Source organism: Myxine glutinosa, chromosome 5 (assembly GCF_964187855.1).
Source record: "Myxine glutinosa chromosome 5, kmMyxGlut1.1, whole genome shotgun sequence".
In the NCBI taxonomy this organism is placed as follows: domain Eukaryota; kingdom Metazoa; phylum Chordata; class Myxini; order Myxiniformes; family Myxinidae; genus Myxine; species Myxine glutinosa.
The window spans coordinates 147,626,824-147,648,356 of NC_136265.1; the positions used below are offsets into that span (position 1 = coordinate 147,626,824).

At 43.5% G+C, this 21,533-nt stretch overlaps 1 protein-coding gene across 1 annotated transcript in view; it reads left to right on the plus strand.

Moving 5' to 3' along the window:
• The window catches only part of LOC137426954 (phospholipid-transporting ATPase ABCA3), a 75,909-nt gene that overhangs the window by 18,541 nt on the left and 35,835 nt on the right, over positions 1-21,533 (plus strand). The window contains exons 11-20 of the mRNA XM_068116009.2: positions 1,169-1,318; positions 1,517-1,646; positions 10,455-10,609; positions 10,738-10,893; positions 12,748-12,958; positions 13,156-13,306; positions 13,402-13,500; positions 13,755-13,941; positions 14,847-15,414; positions 17,345-17,621. Of these exons, the coding sequence (XP_067972110.2) occupies positions 1,169-1,318; positions 1,517-1,646; positions 10,455-10,609; positions 10,738-10,893; positions 12,748-12,958; positions 13,156-13,306; positions 13,402-13,500; positions 13,755-13,941; positions 14,847-15,414; positions 17,345-17,621 (2,084 nt within the window). The remainder of the gene's footprint in view (positions 1-1,168; positions 1,319-1,516; positions 1,647-10,454; positions 10,610-10,737; positions 10,894-12,747; positions 12,959-13,155; positions 13,307-13,401; positions 13,501-13,754; positions 13,942-14,846; positions 15,415-17,344; positions 17,622-21,533) is intronic.

The following is a 21,533-nucleotide window of genomic DNA, read 5'->3' on the forward strand; positions in this document are numbered from 1 at the left end:
AAAAACAGCTTAGACGTGGGTGCACATACCTATAGTCTATCCTGCCAGCCCATGCAAGTAAGATTGAAAGATTGAAATAGAGACTGATGAATACATGGGTGAGCAGTGGGAGAATCATGGCAGTACACTCGAGAGGGAAGAGGTCACACCCAGCTTATGTAGCATCGCATCGCACACTTAGTCCTGCATGGGGTTTGAAGTGGTGTTTTTTTTGTTTTTGACGTTTCCATCTCTCTTCATGAATCTCCAATTCGACTGCACTGTTTACACAATGCCGACATAATCGCAGCTCTTCTACCTGTTCCCACTCCGTGCTTCTCTGCCGTTGGCGATCTTGAGGCCCTTTCACCCGTATCGATAAACCAGTGCCACCACCGTGGTGGTCCGTATGCCCTGAACTCAGGACTTCCTTGCTTGAGGCCACTGTGCCACTGTGCCACTCTGGGCGAGGCTGCCACCACCCCAGTGTTCTTCCACAGCATCAAAAGCTTGTCATTTGCCACCACAGATCTGCAAGTAGCGGTGGTCAATAACAGCCATCTCTCCCACAATGTGCTCTTCCAGATTCTCGCTCCTCGTATCTTCCCTCTCTCAGTACTCCTCCATCAGGCCTGATTTATCACGCTGTTTCTTTATTTTGAATTCTGACACTTACATTTGAATTCATTTCTTTTCCCCTTATTCGTTAGCTTCCCTTGCTGGCCCATTTCATTATTAGTTGTGATTATCGGTATTAATTTATCATTCTGTGTCATTTGGTTTCTGTTCTTGTATGCCAATGATCAATTGTTTGATAATTGCAAACAAGACGTTGTTAGTCTTTCACCTCATGCTGCAATCAATATATGCTAAATGTAATCATTCGGAAGATTATAAAGATCAGGTGTCCACAACAATCCGCCTAAGCTCAAATTATTAAGAACTTTACCAGTGGGGCATTGAAAACTTCCACCAGGACGTGTGTGACAGTTCTATGGTTTCAGTCTTTAGCGTCTCTATCTGAGATTCTTTTTTTAAGAACGATGATTTTGTGGTTTTTTTGCTGGCGGAGTGGAACAAGAAACTGTTTTTCTGCTTTCTTTCCTTGAAAACATCAACATTCCATCGGTGTTGTATGTTAACATTTAACGGCTGATTATATTCATGGATGGTTGTGCCATCTTTGCAGCCATCTTATTGGCTGGGCAAGCAACGGTGGTTCCCCCTGGAGATGATTGAAGAGGACAGCAATTGTGATTGGGAGACGGAGAGCGGAAAGTTCTTTGAACACGAGCCGTATGGGTGCCCGGCTGGCATCAGGGTTCAGAACCTGCATAAGGTGAGAATGCTCCTACATGCAAGCATGGACACATAGGGCTGACAAAGTGTATTTCTTAAGGTCAGTTTACCTAAAATGCCAGACTCTCAAGCCTTTGTTCTATATTCTCACCAACTTTCCAGTTTCCTGGTGCCTTTGAAATTTTCGACATATACTTTTCACGCTGCACTAAAACTACCGACTGTTTCACGTTGACAGGCGTTTGGGAAAGGGAGGCGGATGAAGGCGGCAGTCAAAGGCCTCTCCATGAACATGTACGAAGGGCAGATCACAGCCTTATTGGGACACAACGGTGCTGGGAAAACTACAACGCTGTCTATCCTTACTGGTGAGAGGAATGCAGCATCGTTATATACACATATGCACCGCTACCAGTGTTGCTATGTCATGAGAAGATAAATTATTTAATGCTCACGACGAATAGGTGATATATATCCTTTAGTTTATTTGGACATGACTGTTGTGTCTAATTTAATCGGTATTTATCATCCCCCAACAAAATGGTTTGCAGAACAAATTGATTTTATCAAGTAAATGTTGATTAGGGTGTGGGACACGAACTATAGTTGTGGCTTTGAACATTCTCTCTGTCTGAGCAAAAAAATAGATTACCAAGTAGAGATACATTCAAAGTACACCGCCCCCATGCCAAATAAAGAACATATTCTCCAGCACGACATTGCCGGGGCACCTAAGGCAATGCCGCCGTGCATCACATGGAGACATAATTGGCAGGGAGTACAATAAATTGATTGATTAATTGATTGTGTAATTAAAATAAAAAAATAATAATCGTAAAATAATTAGTTTCTTACTCAATTGGCCAATATCATACCTAAGCCACCACTGTTTCATCCAAATCTAACTTAAAAAAAAATTAATGAAGTAATTCATTTTAAAATAAAATAATTAATTGATTACTCGATAAATCAAAAATACCCTTTGTAACCAAATCACTTGGTCACTGTCATATCCAAATATCAGCTCCGTACCTCAAAATGTGCCTGAGATATTGCCCAGATGAGAAACAAAATAAATATGTTAATTGATTAATCAAAAAAAAACTTTGAAATACCTTTTTATACCAAAGCACGTGCTCACTATTGTGCCCAAATTTCGGATATTGCCTGGACAAACAAACAAGAAAACAAACAAACGGAGTGAAACCTTAGTATTCCCTTTCAGCTTGCGTCATTGCTGGGCCCTCTTTGGCACCTGGCAATGACGTCATGCAGCGCCTGGAGATGGCATAGGGAGGGAGCGGTGTACAAAAAATGAACAAGGCTTCTTCATTCATTACTATTTGTTGTGGTGAGGGTGTTTCATTCACAATGGTCTACAAAGACTTCTTCGTTTATTACTATTTGTTGTGGTGAGGGTGTTTCATTCACAATGGTCCACAAAGACTTCTTCGTTTATAACTATTTGTTGTGGTGAGGGTGTTTCATTCACAACGGTCCACAAAGACTTCTTCGTTCATCACACCATCACCCTCGCCAGAGGAGAGGGTATTGCATTTGAGTCCGTTTGTTTGTCTGTTTGTTTGTCCACACAGAATAAATATGATTTTCTCTGCAACTGTTGTTCCTATTGACAGGAAATTTTCACCATAGGTGCAACTCCACCTGTATAATTTTTAATGATAATTATGACGTCATTGGTCACGAGGTTCGGCCGCCATCTTGGAAAAATCGAAAATTTTTGCACCTCTATATCTCAGAAAGTGCTGAATAGAAAAAAATTGAGACATGGCTCATTGTAAAGAACTCTCATGGGGAATAAAATATGTTGATGATGATGTCATAGGTGCCTCCATTATGACGTCATAATTCGACAAGTACAAAATTTCATCCGATCAAGATGAAATTTCTTGAGCATAATCTAGGAATAAATTAGTTTAGAAAAAAAAGAATGATGACATCATCGGTCACGTAGTTCGGCCGCCATATTTGTTTTAATACAAAAGCCTTAAAAACCACTGAAAATACATCCTGGCGAGGGTTTGCAATCTCTGATTGCTCTTTTTCTTGTTACTATTTGTCGTGGTGAGGGTATTTCATTCGCAACGATCCACAAACGCTTCTTCATTCATTACTACATGTCATAGTGATGGAGATGGGGGTGGGACATGAGGAAGGGGAGGGAGAGGGGTGAGGGAAGGATTGGGTGGGGTGCAGGTAGCGATGAGTGGCTCGAGAGTGGGGGAAAGGAGTCGAGTATGGATGGAGAGGGGTGGGCAGGGGGGAGGGGAGAAACGAGTGGAGAAGGAGCATTGTGTGTGTGCGAGCACAAGTCGGCAGTTCTCTGGTGAAATCCGGCGTAACCGTCACTCCCCTCAAAGCCCTAGTTGCTTTGGGGAAATAAATGTTCTCAGTTCTGCACACTCGGAGACACTTCCTGCTGATCTCAGGCACTGTCCTCCAGCGTTATTGTCACTCTCTCAGCTTTTATGTCTCTCTCAAAAACAACTGTTACGGCCAACTCAGCTCTCTGCATAAGCTGTTTCCCCAACTGACAACATCCCATAGGATAACCATCGATCTGGCTTCATGTCAGGTTGTGTGAGATCCCATTAATGCAAATTGCCGACTTTCTCAATGCTGTTTCACCCCGGAAATCAGCTCCTTTGGTGATGTTAATGGCTGGCTATCTCGATGCAGATTCGCCTCACCTGAACATTCTCATGGCTTGAGCTGCAAAGCTCTCGTGTGTGCTTTCTGAAGACCTGTTGTAAACAGAGGATAAGAACATTAAAAATGCACAGCCAGAAGTTTGAATAGGGGAGGACAACAGTAGGATAGGAAAATCAAACCTCTCACTGTGCATACGCAACACATATCTATTGCACAAATAGTACGTCAGTCACGCTTATCTCAACAAATGCTACGAAATAACTATCGTTCTACTAAACAGTTTTATTAACCCCTAAAGATAATTCCCACAACAACATTGTTGTGATCCCGTGATTCTAACCACACCGATGAACTGCCAGTCGGGTAAGGGCCGATAATTCATCACGTCCACCCGTAATTTATGGGCAAGTTGGTGGTTTAAGAACCATGTGACTGTAGCGAATCTGTCGACAGGAATAAGCTTAGTAGATCTTGTCAGCAGCTCACTTGTAAATGGCGCCCTGTATGTGCAAACCCAATTCACCCGTCTAACGGATTCATTGCGCCAAATTAACGTGGGGGAGAAGAGAAGAGAAGAGAAGAGAACACAACACGAGGGCAGAACATGACCACAATCGACAAAACAACTGAACAAATTAATGTTTAAATAATTGTCCCTCCTTCGTCCACGGTATCTCGATGACTTGATTAGTTAACCAAATGGCATCTCATTCATATAGGAAACATGGAACATGTCCTCAGAGTTGTGTATGTCACAAAGCACGGCCCAATCTCCTTACAGCCACAGTGAGGGATATCCACAGTGAGTGTTCTCTACGGCCCAATCTCTACACAGCCACACCACGTCCTCTCTGGCGCGCTATATTAACATCCCACAGGGACTCCATAAATTCCCCATGATGCACACTTATAGGTCCTTACGGTATCGCTCCATGATCACGCGGTTGCCCTGATTTGGCAGTCGTTTTCTGATCACACATCAGGCTTGCTACTGGTGTTTGATTGCGCCACCATCTTTCACACATATTTGCTCATGCTGAGGAGAATGGAAAGACAAATAGACAGGGCTTGCAGAGTGTAGGGAGGGGAAAAATGTGCCTTAGAAATAAACATTTGGGTGAGAAGACAAAAGCTTCTGAAAACAACATGACACAATCTCATAGATTACAGCAATTACATCATGATTGTTCTGGCATGTACTATGAAAAAACAATTATAATCCCCTTATAAAGGGGGGAGGAGGAGAAGAAGAGTCTACCATATTTTCCATTGTATTAACTGTGCTTTTTTATCGGCAAAAAGTTAAAAGTTGAGGGGTGTGGTCAACACAGATATCGAAAAGGATCAGTCTTTAAAACAATCAGTGCTGAATTTCAATTATATTCCAATTGTCATACATATACCAGTAGATCTATATATAGTCTACATATCAGGGAACGTTTAGAGCTTTCATAATTGTTGTAAAACTATTGTCTCGTGATTCCCCTTGGTTAATACCGGGGGAATCACGGATTGCCAATAGCGGGCTTTTAACTCCGAAGGCAATGCCCAAATGCGGATTTTATATACGTGGGGAAAGAAAGGGGAAGAGGAAGCTGAAGCTTACCTGTCCAACCTTACCTGTCCAATCGCCGGCAGTCCCAACCTGCAAAAAGTAACTCGAACTGAGGCGGATTTTAAATGTACAAAAATAAGCAGGTTTATTAAAACGGATGCCGAAAATAAGAAAACGCGACGGTAAAATCAAATTCCTAATCGGGATGTCCCCACACCAGACTTGTAACACAGACACAGGAAGAAAATAAACTGGAAAATAATGGGGTGTAATTTAATTGTGGCACTTATCTCTGATCAGCTCGGGGGGGGAGGGGGGGAGTGGGGTGGGGTTTCGCCAGGAATCGCCAAGGCTCTGGAGGTCTAGCCGGCGGCACGAAGCGCGCGCGTTGGCGGGAAACAGGCCTGACTCGCGCAGGCCCGAGTGTTCGTCCACGCGTCGTTTATGCCTGGCAAAACCCTGCGCATCTCCCGATGGCGTCTCCGATCGCTTCCTGGAGCCCGTCGTCCAAGCACAAACGCGCTAATGAGAAGAACAAGGGAACCAGAGGAGAGCATGAACAGAGCAAGATCGGAGGGTCAGAGAGCAAGACTCCAGGGTAAGAGAGAGGGCAAGCAAAGGCAAGAGCAAGAGAAAAAAATGTCGGTCCTCGTCACAACGTCGGGTCGTGACGTCATCAGCGCTTACCGTATTTTCCGGTGTATCAACCGCACCCGTGTATCAACCGCACCCCGGATTTTCGACTTCAAAAAAATAAAATAATAATAATCAGATTTTCGAGGGAAAAAAAAAAATCAGGAAAATTTAAAAAAGAGAAGAGAATATATAAAAAAAATGGAAAGCGAAATATGATGAAAGGAAAGAGAAACTGAAGACAGAGAAAGAGTGAAAATACATGAAATGAGTTGAAAGAGAATTTTAAAAACATTATAATTATTCTTTCTTGCCAATGTGGGGCTCTGAAAAGGGCCGTTGGGTTTTGGCTCTTGCCAATGTGGGGCCCTGAAAAGGGCCGTTGGGTTTATTCTCTAAAATCCGAAGAAGTCCTCGTCATCCGTTTCTTCAGTCCAATCCGAGTTGGGGTAGGCGAGATCCTCGTCGTCGTTATCCTCTTCTCCATCGTCAGAAAAGGGCCGTTGGGTTTGGGCTCTAAAATCCGAAGAAGTCCTCGTCATCTGTTTCTTCAGGGAAGACATTACGAAGATCATCATCCGAGTCTGGGTAGGCGAGATCATCGTCGTTGTTGTCCTCTTCTCCATCGTCGGTCACTGCCACTTCATCCTCCCAGATGATGTCATCTTGAGTGCCATCAAGGGCATTAGATATGCAGCACTTGAGGAAGGCCCGCTCGATGATGGCTGCCGGCAACTCCTCCCAGACCTTCAGTATCCAGCTACAGATCGTCGGGAGGTCCACCTTCCTCATCCTCCCAGTCTTGGTGAAGGTCTTGTCCCCCGACAGCATCCACTCCGACCAACAGCGCCGCAGACCGTCTTTGAACGGCTGGTTGACTGAAACGTCTAGCGGCTGCAGCAGCGACGTCATGCCACCCGGGATCATCACCAGATCAGTGTTGAGCCCCCTCAGCGTTGACTTGGTCTCCTCTGTCTTGTGACAACGGAAGGCGTCGAGGACGAGCATGCTCCGTCGCCGCGAAAGCCCACCAACTCGTCTCCCCCACACGACGCGGAGCCAGTCATCTACCAGCGCTTGGTCCATCCACCCCTTGGCCTGGGCACGAACGATTACACCCGGAGGAAATGTATCCTTTGGTAGCGTTTTCCTCTTGAAGATGATATACGGCGGCAGCTTTCCCCCATCAGCGGTGCACGCTAGCATAACCGTAAAACGATCTCTCTCATGACCCGTTGTAGTGATGGACACCGACTTGTCACCTTTGGCCCAGCCCATGCGGCGGCATCAAAGCCGACTTCAATAGGTACCGCGGCGTTGGTTAGACAATAGGTACGTCATAATGTCCCATGCAAAACATCCCGTTTACCATGTTGACGCTTTTGTTTTGTGACTTAATCCTGTCTTTATTTAGCACACTCTATTCACTATGTGACCTGTCATTCAAAGAGGACTAGTGAAAGTACACATTTTCACAAACACGCATAGAAAAATCAAATATTACAAACTTCAAACTTTCTTGTATTTTGACTGGCAGCAGTAATCGGCGTTGAACCTACCTTAGTAACGTAATTGACGATCATTCATCATTGTATCCCCGCAACCCCAAAGTAATATAAAGATTACGTCCCGTTGATATGACAGTTTTTCAATGCACAAATTTTTCTGTTACTGTGTATCAACCGCATCCCCTTTTTTAGGGTTTTCCCATCGGTAAAAAACCGCGGTTGATACACCGGAAAATACGGTATCCACCAATCAGCGCGCCTCTTCTTGCTCGCCTCTGATGTCCTCGGTGGTCCTCGCCAATCGGTGCTCTGCTTCCTCCTCGGCCTTCCTTCCACCAATCAGTGGGTAGCTTCTTGCTCCACCCTGGCCAATCACGAGTCCCTTCTTACCCTGGCCTTCCAGTTGGTTGACTCGCGCCCAATAGTGAGTCGCTTCTTGCTCCGCCCTGGCCAATCACGGCTCCTCGGAGCGTGTCTTCGGCCTGCCTGTCTTCCGTGGCGATGTAGCTGGTGCGTCCCAAATAGCTGTGCTCAGAACTGGCTTCCGGTTGGTTTTATGGTTATTATTTAGTGCAATAAATGGGCATTTTCTCACTGTGTCTACGGTGCAGTGCCAAAAGAGCCAAAGGATAAATCATATAGGGTAAGACATACAAGGGATAATTTATCCTTATCCCCTAAGCTAGTCAGCATGCCCTGTCCCCTCGTGACGGGGACGAAGATACACCTTACTCCGACATTCGGCTAAACAGAACTTATTACAGGTGATGGTTCTTACCCGACATCCGGAGCACCTACCTATACGAATCTACCTCACTCTACATATCATTACCCCCACAAACATAACACTATTCAAGTACAAGTTATCTTGGTTGTACGTTTTTACCCATTGAGTCATTCACAGGAATGAGAATTGATTGATGGGAATACCTACCTGGTCGCCAGAGCCAGGTTGGCAATGGCTCCAATGGCGCCTCGGCACCCGTCCCACAATCAGAAGGGGCCCATAATTACCAAGACCAAGATAGATTTTTTTTTAAAGTGTACACATACGCGATACGTTTAAATAAAGAATATGTATCAAATGTAATGCTACTTTTAAGAAACATACGATTTCATTTGAAAAAAACACGACCATTTCATGGCGTGTGATGGCACCACATGGTTAATGGCGTACATTTCAGTTCCAGTACAGCAAGCTCGCATTTTACGCGTGTTCTGTTTGCGCATTTTTGGAATAGTGATGAAATTTCACAATTTCCATCTTGTCTACCGCTCCCGATGTTATTTGTTTTATGTGTCTGTTTGTCTTTCTGTGTGATTAATGTTCGCTCTTTCACGAGCCTCGATCTTGTATACAAAAAAAAAAATAAAAAAATAAAAATAAAAATAAAAATAATAATAATAATGACTGTAAAGGAATTCTGGGAGGCCTTTCCAATAAGGGATGTTCGATGTAATGTTGAGGAGTGGTGGAGGGATGTCATCCATTCCTGTATGAATGGTGTATGGGGGAAACTTTGCCCTCAATTTGTTCATGGCTCTAAGTGTTTTGGCATGAATAATCATGCATGACGTAACATCGTCAAATTGGCCAAGACTGTCGGGTTTGATGAGTTGGAGGAGGGTGATGTGATGAGGTGGAGGAGTTACTGGATTTGTACCGGGAGGAGCTCTCAAATGATGCCCTTCTGCTGCTGGAGAAGGAACACCAGGTGGATCTTAAACATTAGAATTTAAATAAACCACTGCAATAGTAAAAATAGGACAATAGCATGAGAGTTGAGGCAGCACTCTTCCTAACCTCTGCCTCCTATTATGGGAAGTTGGTTTGAATTTACACGTTTTTCATTTACAACACTTGCGCAACACTTGCTCTCAGGCCGAAGGTGAGGAGCTTAGCTAAGGAGGGTGATGTTGGGGACTTTACGACCAGCCGGTCGTGGGCCTACAGGTTCCTGGCGCGCCATGATCTGTCAGTTTGACACCGCAGACCACATCTCCCAACATCTACCTAATGACACGGCTGATAAGACTACACACTTCTAGTCCTACATCATCAAGCTTCGCCGGGAGCTTGAATTTAAAATTTTTTTTTAGGGTGAAAAACAGGGGTGCAGTTAATACATGGTCGCGCTTATTACACCGGAAAATATGGTATTTCCCATTTATCCCTTTAGCCATTTCCGTAACAATATTACAAAGTAAATCCATTTTCATATCGTGTATATCGAGGATGAGGATGAATCTGTACTCGAGCTCTCGTCGATCACATCTCTTGCACAATAACTAGGTCACCGAGATAGTTAGTGGATTCGATGAATTGACACCTCCCACCCCCACTTTTCCCCACACTTTATAAACTCCATCAAATGCCATTTTGTAAAGCACACCAGACTTGGCCACAGTCTGTCAATAATAAATTAAAAATTCGGAAGTGCTGAGATTGTACAAAATTACAACAACAATTGTAAACTCGTGCGATATTTACATTTAATCATTTGAACTTGTCTAAATCGACATCAAATCAATGGGATGTTAATCCCAATTTCTCATCCATCTTATGGCTGCCGACGGCAAAGTCCATCTCGGCTTCGATTGTATCTTCAGGGTCCTGGTACGAGGTCCATCCAATATTACCTCCTTATTTTACTCTGTTCTAATTTATCTTCTGTCAAAGTAGACATTCTATGGCGCTATCGTACAGTTTCGTTTCGGGTGAATAGATTTAGAATTCAGGGGCAGTTCACAGTCCGAGAAGCCACACTACTATTGCATTAATTTTTTATTATCATTCATCCCCCCAGGGCTCTTTTCACCAAGTCATGGTACAGCTCTGGTCAACGGGTGTGACATTCGCTACGATATGTCCCTGGTTCGTCGCAGCCTGGGTTTGTGTCCCCAACATGATGTTCTCTTCCTGGACCTCACTGTCGAGGAGCACCTCATTTTCTTTGCCAAGGTGCCCGGAAGAGGGGAGATTTGAGCATGTCAACTGAAGGGAATGTAAACGTACTTGAGTGAGGGGTGTTGGTGTTGGTGGATCTGTTTCACGATGAGATTCCGCCTCTTGCTTGTTGTGTACCACAGCTGAAAGGCTGCCATAAGCATGGAGTTGAGGGTGCTGTCGCCGTGACTCTGAGAGCACTCCAATTGGAAGACAAGCGATATGCTCGAGCCAAAACGTTGTCGGGCGGCATGCGGCGCAAACTTTCCATTGGCATTGCATTCATCGGAAACCCAAAGGTAGGAGTTCTCGTCGTGTTGTCAGTCGCCTTTCGTAGCAAACCTGCACTGCAAATTTCATTCTTTGCCTCTAGAAGGCATTTCCTACATGATAATGATAATTGATGCCAGTGGTTTCCAAACTGGGGGGCGCAAACAATATTTAAGAAAAATCAAGCGACATATTTGTACGAACACTAGCGTTCTTCGCCCTGCAATACCCGCTCCCCCCCAAACTCCCCCCCCCCCCTTCGCGACCTTCAAACATCGCACCTACTCCATTCTTGCCAAGGAGGATGTCGTCTTCTTACTTAAGGATGGTATGAATAAATTCGCTATTGTTTTATTAGTGAAGATTAAAGATATAAAATACCAAGTTGAGGGTGTGTTCTGTGTTCAAAAGCAAATGACTAGATAAAAGTCAAAAAAGGCCATTTTGCTGTTTCGTCCATCTTTCATATTTTACCTGTTATTCTTATTCCTTTTGATGTTTTATGTTTCTACATGATGTTTTGAACTCACGGTGTCACTGAAGAGGAATTTCCCTGGATACGGGACAATAACAATTACTACCTCCGCCCACCTTACGCCCCCAGGTTATGTTTTCACCCCTGTATGTCTGTCTGTCTGTCTGTGAACAGGATATTTCAAAGGGTATGGACAGATTTGGACGAAATTTCGTGGACAGGTTTGGGGGTGTGAGAAGGATGAATTTATTCGGTTTTGGTGGAGATCCAAATATGGATCCGGACACGGGAATTTTTTAAAGTGATTCTTCACAATTGAATGATTGGTCTAAAACCGATATATAGCATGATATCTCAAAAAGTTGTGGACGGGTTATGACAAAACTAGGTGGATGAGTTGGTTTGGTGACGAGAACAAGCCGATTAGATTTTGTTTCAGGTCCGAATCTAGATCCGTCCCATCAGTGATCCGTCCCATCAGGGATACAAAACATAAACTGGTCAGCCTGGTGGGGATATGCGCTCCACCTGGTGCCGTTAAATTTTCATTATTGTTTATTATTATATATTAACTGCTTGCTGTTTCCCATCTCACTCTTTTGCGGAGTTGAGGGTGTTGACAAAAGGTGTTGCGGAGTTCACAAAGGGTGAAGCCAAAGCCTGCATCAAATTTCCTTGTTATAGCTTTGTGGCAGGTGCACCCCGAGCCTGGCAGCCTGTGCCCTACCCCTCCCCCCCCTCTTCCTGAGCCCCAACCCTGGCACCCCAGATGTTTGCCTGGGTTGCCTGCCCCTAAATTCAGCCCCAAGTTAAGCAAGACTGCAGCACATACCATTTGCTATGACTCAGCTGGCGTTCCAACCTCCTACCTCCCAGTCTTAGAGCGGATGCTCCAACCATTACACCACCGAGTCTAGTAAAGTGGTAACTTTTGAACGAGCCGCGTCCAATGCAGATTTTATATTTTCATCGTACCGGCACGAAACGCCCTTCTTTTTCAAAGGGGAATGTTTGATGACGTTGATGCAAATGGTTAGGGAAGCTGGTTTAACATAGCGTTTTAAATGACAGCATGTTTGTGTTTTCACTCCTCGTCTGCACTGTGTTAGAGGGATACTTCACTTTTTTTTAGCCGACAAACATTTGTATGCCGCACTCCCAGTTTTTGTTAAAAAGCCATCATCCAGCTTTTGTCCATTGTGAATATTCTCAAGAATGAGGGAGATAGTATCGGTAATATCAGATATAACTCAAAATAAAAGTTTTATTTAAAATGGCCTTTGGGAAAGTTCAAATGAGTGCATAGGTGTTCCATCAGGCCTTGTTGCTGACCTCATTGTTGTTATTGGTGATATAGTAGTATTGTCAAGGCAAATGCCGATGCTTCCCTCACTTATTCTCCCCGCAGGTTGTCCTCTTAGATGAGCCAACATCCGGGATGGACCCTGTGGCTCGGCGAGCTGTGTGGGATGTGTTGTTGGCGCAACGCCGGGGCCGCACCATCCTGCTCACAACACACTTCATGGAGGAGGCCGAGGTTCTGGCAGATCGTCTCGCCATCCTAGCACATGGTCGTTTGCAGTGTTGTGGATCGCCACTCTTCCTCAAGCACAGATATGGTGAGCAATAACGTCATGATTAGCGAATAATGGTACATTGGGGCATGAATGTAGTTCGCGATGTGACAGAATGAACTGCTCATTACGTTGTGATGCATCTGGAGATGAGGCATAGTGTGACTCTATGACCTTCACCAGTATCCCTCAGTTAATGATTGAGAGATGTTGCGCTTTGTATATGTTGTTGACACTATCAGGTGCCGGATACCGCATGGTGGTGGTAAAGCGGCCCGAGGCAGACGTGGCCTGGATCCATAAGCTGGTGCAAAGCCACATTCCTGATGCTGAACTGGCGAGGAATGCCGGAGCAGAGCTTGCTTTCCTTCTGCCTACAAGCAGCACACAAATGTACAGGGCATTAAGGAAGGAAATAGGGAACATATATTTTGTCGTCGTTTTGAAAACGCCCTGATTCCTAACCCTTACCCACGAATGTTGCTCAGGTTTGTTTGGCTTTTCACCGAACTCGAACGCCGTCGAGAGGAATTGGGTATCACCAGCTATGGAGTTTCTGTCACTCCTATGGAGGAAGTGTTCCTATGGTAAGTGAAAGCTTTTCTGATGAAACGTCAAATAGTTTGTCATAGGGCCTTAGCACCCATCTCATTATCCCCATGCTTCTACTCAGAATTTTCGACAATTGCCCAAATAATTGTGTCCAATCATGGACCTGATTGTCATGTAGTCATATTATGGAATAACCTTGCGCTTTATTACTCAATATACATTTCACCTGTTGTTGAAAAATTAAGTGCTTGACTGAAGGCGAAGGCTGTGCCCGCTTGTTGTCTTTTAGTGTGACCGAAAAAGCAGAGGCACGGCTCGGCCAAGACGGGAGCGATACGCTGGCCGGCTTGGAGTACCTGTCCGATCACCGGTCGCAGGATTACGCTGCAGAGTTGGATGCTGCGAGCACAACTGCCACGGATGACTGCAGCACACTCGTTTCCGAAGATCTTTTGAACCTGAAGCTCAACACTGGGGTACGACTGTACTCGAAAGGTGCCGGTTGGCACGTGTGGCCACGTATACCGGTGGGACGTTGCATCTGCAGTGAAGGAACAACAAAAGTATCACCGCATTTTTTTTTAAAGTTGCCAAATACGAGATCCCCATTTTGGTCAGTGCACAATGGGGGCGCCGGGTGACATAGTGCAGGCTTCGACGGTGGTGTAACAAGGATGACTGCAGGGAAGGCAAGAATAAATCGATGCCTTGAGAAGTAAACCGGGGCTATCCCACACCCAGGGCCAAATTGGTTAAGTGCATGAAGATATTCATTCAAGGTCTGTTAAGCTTTGTGTTAATGGCAGTTCTCAGCACAGTGTTTGAAGGTGCTACTGTCCGTTATTCAGTGGGACATTAATAGGATTCTAAATAGGAACATGAACTTTGAATCCTTTGGTCTCAGTATTTGATATTGTGTAAGGCAGCTCAGTTTGCTTAATAGCCACTCACTTGGCCTTAATATCTACCAGTAAATGTTGTGTGTTTGGTGGTTGTGAAGTGGTGCGAAGTTTCCAAGCAGTGGATTAACTCGAGAGCAAGATGTCTCAATTATTATAATCCTAATCTGAACTTTTACTTTTGTGTTTTGATTTTAATATTCTAAGCCGGGTGTTGGCTTAACGGTTAAAATGGCTGCCTTAAGAGCTTAGGGTCTTGAGTCTGAGCCCCTGTCATGCTGTAACACCAAGTGGGTTGACTCAGCCTGTCATCCTTCCGAGGTCGACAAAATGAGTACCAGCTTACTGGAAACGGGGGGTACTGCATCAGCGGCACAGCTGCACTCCCAGCAATGACGCAACCAGCAGCCACAGGTTGCATATGAAATTATGGTGATTTAATATTCTGGTCCCCTTGTGTTTGTCTTGAACATGTTCCACAGATTTGGCTTCTGCTCCAACAGTCATGGGCGATGGTGGTTAAAAGGGCCATATATTGTTGGCGAAATTGGCGGCTGATCATCGCGCAGTTCCTTGTGCCGTTGGTATTCACCACCATTGCACTCATTTCGGCGAGAACTTTACCGTCGCCTCACGACTCTGCTCCCATCGACCTCGGTTTGGTCACTTACGGGCACCAGCTACTGGTACCCTACGCTGTTGACAATGGGTCATTTCCTTCTGTGGAACGGTCAGCATCGTGGCCACCTATTGTGACGTCATTGCCTCCGATGCCACAGTTGGCCTATGCTTCACGGCTGTTTTGGTGGCTCAACGATTGGCCAAAAAGGTTTCCTTCACCGATGCCCATGCTCTCTGCTCCATTATTGAGACTACAACCTCCATCGACCAAGTTGGGACCCACGTTTCCAGCAAATCGTGCAGGTGGTTTTGTTTTGGGATCTTCCAAAAACTCCTTCGCCAACTATTTGGCTCAATCCTACGGAGATCAACTGGAAAATACAACATTCCATCCTGTGTTTGTTAACCAGCAAACCAAGTTTTCAGATGGTGAGATTTTTTGAGTTTGCCTCCTGTGTAGATGGCTTGCCAATCTCTACCCGTTATATCTGAAACTTTGTCATTTTTAACTTTTCAAATCCATCTTTAAGATACATGGCTATTTATTTATTAAGGACTCCATAGGAAGAGTGGGGGAGCGGGAAGGGGAGGGTTGAAATTTAAGAACATGGAAAAGGGAAGAGAAGGAAGGTTAATACAAGGTGTCCATAAAGTCCTTGTGCAACTTTGAACTTTTATAACTTTTGATGTACACATGATAGAAACAAACTATGAATGGCATGTGAAGGCAGAATTCATGAAGTTTTGTTATTGTAATGTTGTTATTCATGTCGTTGCATCCTCAATTCCACTTAAAGAGACTCGCCAAAAAATCATTGTCTGGGGTTCTCTCGGGAAGTTCACACATCAGTGATCTTTTCCATTTTTTGGAAGAAGCAGCAGTTAATGGTGCATGTTACTTTGCAATGTAGATTTTCTTTGTTCCCGAACTACGACGATTGAACCTTTCACATGTCACTTTGTACCCGCAACACTAGGCTCCCTGCCATTTTGCTTCAAATATGTGACGTATGCTTGAATAATGTCTTCCCAGACAAGTGGATCGGTACACGTGGACCCATTGCTCGGACACCTCCTTCACCTGACCTGTCCCCAATGGACTACATTTAATGGGGCTATGTAAAACTGTTGTTCACTCATCAAAACCACATTCTTTGGATGAACTTAGGGCAACGATCACAAATGTAATTAATGACATCTTTCTGCAGCAACTGGAGAATATTTTCAACAACATGGAAATTGGATTGAACGATGTATTACGCATGATGGTGGTTATGTTGAACCCTAAAATTTTGAACCATATCTAATAAAAACTTTATGAACTAGAATGGCACTCGAAGAGCGCGTACCTCCATCAGGCTAAATAGTTTACGTTTTGCTTACCAACGATAGGCCGGATGTGCATCTGGACCTGAGGCAAAAATCTAATGTGCTTGTTTGTGTCTCTTGCTCAACTCATCCTCCAAGTTTTGTCATAATCTGTCCACAACCTTTTGAAATAACGTGCTATATATATACCGTTTTTGTCCCCATCTCGGGATGGTGAAGTCATTTGAAGAAGAATCAAATTATCCGATCCAGATCCAGATCTTCAATGATCAGTTCTAATCTAATCAATTCGTCCTTATCACACACCAAACCTGTCCACCAAGTCTCATCCGAATCCATCCATAACTTTTTGAGATATCATGCTCACAGACAGACAAACAAACGGACAGGGGTGAAAACACAACCTCCGACCACCTTTGGTGGTGGAGGTAATTGTGCTTTCATGCACCATTTGTACTTTGTTTCTATCATGTGCACATCAAAAGATTATAACATTTCAAAGTTGTTCAAGGAAAGTGAAAGTAGGGTAAAATATTTTAGAAAAGGGGAAAGAAGGGTTTGGAGTAGATAGAAGTCGGGGAAAAGGCACGCATGGCGTGTACAGGTAGTGGTGGTTAAACGCTGTATTGCTTACATAATAAATAGTTCTTCCATGTTTTTGATCCCCGCCCATCCGACAAGGTCGGGGACGGGGTACTTTAAAATGAGATACGACAGATCATCCGTCCATGTACTTTTCTGTATGCGATATTTCAAAAACCATTGAACATTTAGTTTTCATATTGCAGATATATATTCCTCATGACGTTATCTTAACCTGATTATATTACCGCTGTGACCTGCTTGGCAACCATTTCGGTAACTTGGCTTGTAAACGTGTATTTCAAAAAATGTTCAAGATTTATCTTTCATATTATACAGAACTATTTCTCATACCACCCAAAATGTGGGGGAGGTACGTAGTGAATCAGCTCCTTGTTTTTTTTTTGGGTTTTTTTTAAAACTTGCTAATCACTTGTATTTCTTACAGGAAACATGGAGGATTACCTGGTGGCACAAGCTATTGCAGAAGGTGGTGCTTTCAACGAGCACTGTGTTACAGCAGCCTACTTTATGGACCACAGTGATGAGAGCACCGTGGCTCTGGCTCTTTTTAATGATCAAGGCCTACACACCCCGGCAGTGGCACTGCAGCTCCTGCATAATGGGGTGCTGCGTGCGGCCGCAGGTCTGGGTTTCACTATTCAAACACGAAACTTCCCTTTGCCTCGAAACTCCACTGAGCGCACCATGGACCAGTTGCACGGGTATGTGTTGCAGTGCAACAGCACCCTAACTACTACTAATACTCGTTTAACAACCACTTTCCCATATTGATTGGCTGTTCCCAGCAGCACCATTACTCAAAGTGAAGCTTTAAAAAATTCACTTTCTTAACTCGGTATTTGCAGCACACAATGTGATGTGGCACATTACATTGTCCCTGAAAATCGAATATGGTAATCGCTGAACATTGGTGCATATTGAAACCACCTGCTAATAGTTATGTTGTCGATATAGACAGTATTACATTGTTAAAGCTAACTGAACACAATTTTTAAGGCAAAAAAGAAAGTGGATGGATATACACAAAACCCAGTCAGAAAAAAGTTATAAATGATAGGAATGCACAAGCGAACAGTCATCGCCTCCAAAGCTTATTGCCATTTTATTTTGTCCTACCCTCAGCACAAAAGGCATTATAACAGATTGTGTTCTGAACTCTGGCATCAAAATGCGTGTACCCACCTGATCCCTTCATTTTGTTTTAAGTTTGCAAATATAACTGCAGTGTGGGTTAGTTGCTCGACCTGATTGTGATTCGGCACCCTTGTGCTTCGTGACCTGTCACTTATCACTGATAATGAGCAGCATCACAGTACATTGTATCATTGGCTGCGCCATCCTTTGGAGGGACGTTGCACAAGGTGTCTTGTTTGCTAGATTTCACTGGTGGACGTTAAATATCCCCCTTTGTCGTCTGTAAGAGAAGGCCATTGTGGTTAAATTCCAAGTTCCTGCCCTGAATACTGTTGGGGACAGTAATGGCAAACCACCCAGTGCATTGCTCATTTATAGCGTTGATGCTGTGGAAAGAGTATGGACGTTGAATCGGATTGGATGTTAATGTTTATCATTGCACTCGGTCGTTTTCATCATCTCTTTAAGTCACTATATTGGATGATTATCCTTACTCTTTGAAAAAAAACGAGGGGATGTTGAAATCGGCTCTGTCTGTCCATCCGTCTGTCCATCCATCATGCTATCTCCTTGTACAGAAATTCACCAAAGTTGATAGTTATGATCACCAGATGGCACAAATGTGCAAGAGCAGTATCATTTTTGACCCTGCTCCATGGGGCTACGATCACAGGTGCACAGGTAGCCAAACTTGTAAAAATGCGATTTTAACTTGTCATTTTCAATGAACATGTACTCGGTCATGTGTGACAGCAATGATGCATGGAAGGTATCAATGGAAAGCTGAGGATCTCCTCTTAATTAGTAAACCACATGTAAATTGTCCAAATAAATAACGTTTGCATATTAACCCCTTGAATTTGGATTACCTTTTTTTTTGATACACACTGTGTGTGTGTGTGTGTGTATATATATATATATATATATATATATATATGTATGTATATATATATGTATACTGTATATATATATATATATACATTACCGGTGAAAAGTTTTAGAACACCTCAATTTTTCCAGTTTTTATTGAAATTTGCGCAGTTTAATGTCCAGTGAATAACCTGAAATGGTACAAAGGTAAGCAGTAAACTGCTCGAGGTTTTAAAAAAAAGTTTAGGTTAGCAAAAACGGGAAAATAATGTAAATTACACAGTTATATTGTAAAAAAAAAGGCCTTCTTCAGGGAATAAGTAATGGGTTAACAACTTACAGCTGTTCTGCAGCAATGTAAGTAAATTAAGCCTTGAAAGTTGATGCAAACAATTCCTACAGGTGTCCCAACCTCTGCTGATTACTTGATTACAAACCCACTGTCTGTATAAAAGCAGTATTGGAACAGACTGTTATTACACCCTCTGAAGCATTATTTGGACAATATTGCACTGCAGGAAGTAGTATATTGGAAACTGGAGGAAACTCTGACAAGAAGAGGTCTGGCAGACCCAAAGCCACAACAGAATCAGAAGACAAGTTTCTGAGAGTCAACAGCTTGCGTGATAGGCGGCTCACAGGACAACAGCTTCAAGCATAGCTTAACACTGGTCGAAGTAAGCAAGTCTCAGTTTCAACTGCGAAGAGAAGACTTCGAGCTGCAGGTTTGACAGGTCGAGTGGCAGTAAGAAAGCCATTGTTAAGATGGCAAACTAAGAAAAAGAGGCTTGCCTGGGCCATGAAGCACCACCAGTGGACAACTGAAGACTGGAAGAAGGTCTTATGGACCGATGAATCAAAATTTGAAATCTTTGGTTCATAACGCATGGTTTTTGTACGCCGTCGAGTAGTCGAGAGGATCGTTCCTCAGTGTGTGACACCAACTGTCAAACATGGAGGAGGAATCGTGATGGTCTGGGGCTCTTTTACTGGATCCAGAGTCGGCGACTTGCACAGAGTGACTGGCACCCTGAACCAAAAGGGCTACCACAGCATTTTGCAGTACCATGCAATACCCTCTGGTATATGCCTAGTTGGTCAGGGGTTCATCCTACAGCAAGATAATGACCCTAAACACACCTCCAGGCTATGTCAAAACTACCTTCGAGGAAAAGAACAAGACGGTAGACTTCAAATCATGGAATGGCCAGCACAGTCTCCATACGTAAACCCCATCGAGCTGGTTTGGGATGAACTGGACAGAAGGGTGAAAGCAAAGCAACCTACAAGTGCAACACATTTGTGGGAACTTCTGCTACAGTGTTGGGAAGAACTTCCCGAACAATATTTGATTTCCATAGTAGAAAGAATGCCACGAGTGTGTTCGGTGGTTATATCTGCAAAAGGTGGCTACTTTGCTGAGTCAAAAATTTAAATTAAATTTTGTTAAACAAAAACGATTCTTTGATTTATTTTTTATCTCCAATTGTTTATTTGTTATATGCTTAATTTCAGAGTACATTGAGACATTAAACTGAGTAAATTAAAACAAAAACTGGAAAAATTGAGGTGTTCTAAAACTTTTGACCGGTAGTGTATATATATAATACATCGTGGTTATATAGAGCATGGATAATTATAATTGCACTCGTTCCCCTCAAAGGAAGAAAGTGGCAAGATGGGTAAAAAAAAGATTTTTTTCTTTTTCGAAACTTGATGGAATTAACGGAAAGGCACAACTTCAGGTTGCCATCATTAATACCTGGAAGTTTCATCCTCGGTCAAATTCTCTTGAAGTAGATTAAACATACAACATACTTTCCCTCCATTATATAGAGATGAATGTAAAGCCTATCAAAAATGACAGGACCAAGAGCATCTCTTCCCTCCCACCCCTCCCTCCCCACCTCCCCCTCAATGAGCCCCATCACAGCACAGTTGTAAAGAATATAACTAATGGTCTTGTGGATTCACTTTTGTTTCACAAAGGAAATTTTGTGAAAGTTGTAAAAACAACCTGAATAATCATGCAATCAATCCAAAGTCAGATGCTTGTAGTAAAAGTTTTGGACAGAATAAATTCACTTTGCCCGAGTGGAAACAAAATGGCGAATGGCGCTAACACTTCATTGATGAACATGACGCCACATCGATGAACGTCAGGTTACTTCCTGAGTGACAGAGAAATAAATACACAGGGCTTTTATATACACAAAGAATTAAGTTAAGCACCCCCCCGTTTTTTTACAACCTCGCACATCACAAGTTTGTTGTCGTCAAAACAGTGTAATATACCCATGATATTGCTATATTTTCTGGAGAAGTGATATTATGGTCACATAAAAACATAACAATCATGCCGTTTTCAATAGTTTATTCTGAATAATTTAAGGTGAAATTTTTTGGGAATTTTAGGCATATTTTCACCTCAATTTAAGTATGGAGCTATAGGTCCATCACGGACAGTGTGGATGACGTTTATGTTTTCTAACGTACAGTCATTGTTCTGAGAAGACCTCTAGCGATCTTTGCGTCAATAACGTGTGTAGGACCCACGTGATCGGATCACTGACTCAACCCTACGTCTCATAGACCCTGTAAGCCGTCGT